This window comes from Propithecus coquereli, unplaced genomic scaffold, assembly GCF_000956105.1.
Source record: "Propithecus coquereli isolate 6110/MARCELLA unplaced genomic scaffold, Pcoq_1.0 Scaffold7, whole genome shotgun sequence".
Classification (NCBI taxonomy): Eukaryota; Metazoa; Chordata; class Mammalia; order Primates; family Indriidae; genus Propithecus; species Propithecus coquereli.
Genome location: NW_012153062.1, coordinates 21,126,571 through 21,128,893, shown reverse-complemented (window position 1 = coordinate 21,128,893; position 2,323 = coordinate 21,126,571). Strand labels below are relative to the sequence as shown.

At 32.5% G+C, this 2,323-nt stretch overlaps 1 protein-coding gene across 1 annotated transcript in view; it reads right to left on the bottom strand.

Annotated features, from left to right (window-relative positions):
- Nucleotides 1-2,323, bottom strand: part of ZZZ3 (zinc finger, ZZ-type containing 3) — an 88,276-nt gene that overhangs the window by 18,612 nt on the left and 67,341 nt on the right. Inside the window, exons 11-13 of the mRNA XM_012661037.1 lie at nucleotides 2,159-2,306; nucleotides 1,957-2,069; nucleotides 1,148-1,219 (exon numbers count right to left, since the gene is read on the bottom strand). Of these exons, the coding sequence (XP_012516491.1) occupies nucleotides 1,148-1,219; nucleotides 1,957-2,069; nucleotides 2,159-2,306 (333 nt within the window). The remainder of the gene's footprint in view (nucleotides 1-1,147; nucleotides 1,220-1,956; nucleotides 2,070-2,158; nucleotides 2,307-2,323) is intronic.

The following is a 2,323-nucleotide window of genomic DNA, read 5'->3' as shown; positions in this document are numbered from 1 at the left end:
ATTACTAGAAATACTCATCAAGGAAAAATTTCTAGTTAGGAACCCTAAGACTTCCCAGGGAAAAATGAGATTAAAGGATAAACCTATAAAAGGCCAAACCCAAGACCAAGTTTAAGAAAATAAATATTCAATTAAAAATACTGAATTTCTAAATAAATACATTCGCATTTCATTGCAAAGTATAACACTCCCTTCCCAACTTTGAAAGTTACATTACTAGAAATACTCATCAAGGAAAAATTTCTAGTTAGGAACCCTAAGACTTCCCAGGGAAAAATGAGATTAAAGGATAAACCTATAAAAGGCCTTATAAAGAGTTTCTATTCACTTAAGTAAAAAGATAGTACAAGAAAACAGAAAATAAATAAGTAAATTGGTATTTGACACATCTTTGTGATTTCCACTATCTCCTCTTGCTAGAATATGTCAGGCTTTCCCCTAGTTTTCACAAAAACATGTGTAAATTCATTTGAATTCAGACTAATAAAAGAGAGTTTTCCTTCTTTTGTGTGGTCCTCCATTCAAATATTTGATTTTAATATTCTGCTCTATCTCCTATCTCCTAAATCCTCCCATAGTCCTAAAGGTGCAGAAAAACCTGGATGCCTGAAATAAATAAAGGTTTCCTAAAGTGTTTCATAAACTGCTAAATTTATTATAGCTGTGGGGTTAATACCCACATGAGACAGAGCTATGTCTCAAACTTCACCCCCAAAAATCCTAGTCATATACCAAAAAACAATCTTAGCTGTATGCCAAAATGCAACAGAACACTCTGATCTGGCTTCCTTAGCTCCCCTCCACAACAAAAATAAGAATGCACTTTGAGGCTCAGCTTTATTGGCCTCAGGTTTTTCTCTCTCCCAAAGCTACCTTAGAAAAACATCTACTTTATACCATCCATTTCTATCCCTCTCTCAAAACCCAGGTTCCTTCTTTAAAAATTATCCCCAAACAGGAGTTCATAATATTCTGAAAATCTAAATTTCTTGAAGTATACAAAAAGGTGTACAAAAATAAGTCTAAATATTTTAAACCCACGGGTAAGAGGGATCACATACAACATACGCTCCACTCATAATACTGATTCTAATGTTAACAGTTTACTTTTTTTTTTTAACCTACACAACTTATAAATATCTATTACCTGTTCTTCAACAGTCCACAGTTGGTTAAATGTTTCGGGTTTGGTATCATCACATAGGCGTCCCCTTATCATCTGCATATAAAACAAGACTTTTGTCAAAGAGAAAATAACAAAGATTGCCCTTTAATATAGCCAAATAGTACACAAATTGTGGAATTTTTTTCTGAATTTGAAAATATTTACTAAATTTATTATTTAATGTATAATTTTTTTACTGTTTACAAAATGCTATCACATTCTTTTATTTCATTCGGTTTTATATTGCTAGCAATCCTGTGATATAGATGATAGTACTGTGACTTCACTTTTAAAAAAGGAAATGTAGGTTCAGAATGGAAAAATAACACATCTTTTGAGGTTCATCTAACTAATAGTGCAAGATCAGGACTCAAATCCTGGTCACATCCCACTACACACACAGAGTTATTTTTAGAGTAATACTATATGTCAGACACTGTACTGGGCACATTACATGTACTACCCATTCAATCCTCACAACAACTCTACAGCATAGATAATATTAATTACATTTTATATAAAAGGCAACTGCAGCTTGAAGACTTTAACATAAACCAGTCTAGAGTTCCACAGCTAGTAAGTTGGGATTCCAACCCAGGTTTCTCTTAACTTCAAAGTTTATGTCCTCAATATCTTACAGTAAAAGACTGCATTAATTTTAAGAACATGAACCAGCAAAATGTAAAAACATTTTAAATTTAAATTTTTTTAATTTATAATTTTACAATTTACATTGTAAATTTACATTTTACAATTTAAATTTCCCTACTCCAATATTTCATATTGTTTACCTGAGGACGACTGTTTGAGCCTTCTGGACCATCACTCAAAGGCAACATAGAATATGAAAGGGACTCTCCATCCTTCTTAGGATCTGAAGGACTTTTTGGTCTAGCAGGTAAACCTACTAAACACAAGACCATGTACAGAATTATTACAGCAAGACATTGTCAGATATTTCTCTACTTAAATTCTTATCATGTAGTTTCTTACCTTTATCAAAAACTAGCTTAACTCTCCTAGTATGTCTTTTACGATTTTTAAATTCTCTTTCAAAGTTCCCAAGGCTATGGGTATACTGGTCCCATACAATCTCAGGTAATTGAACAACTCTCTGTGGATAAGGAAGCCCTATATCAGCCTGGAAAAAAAGAAAAA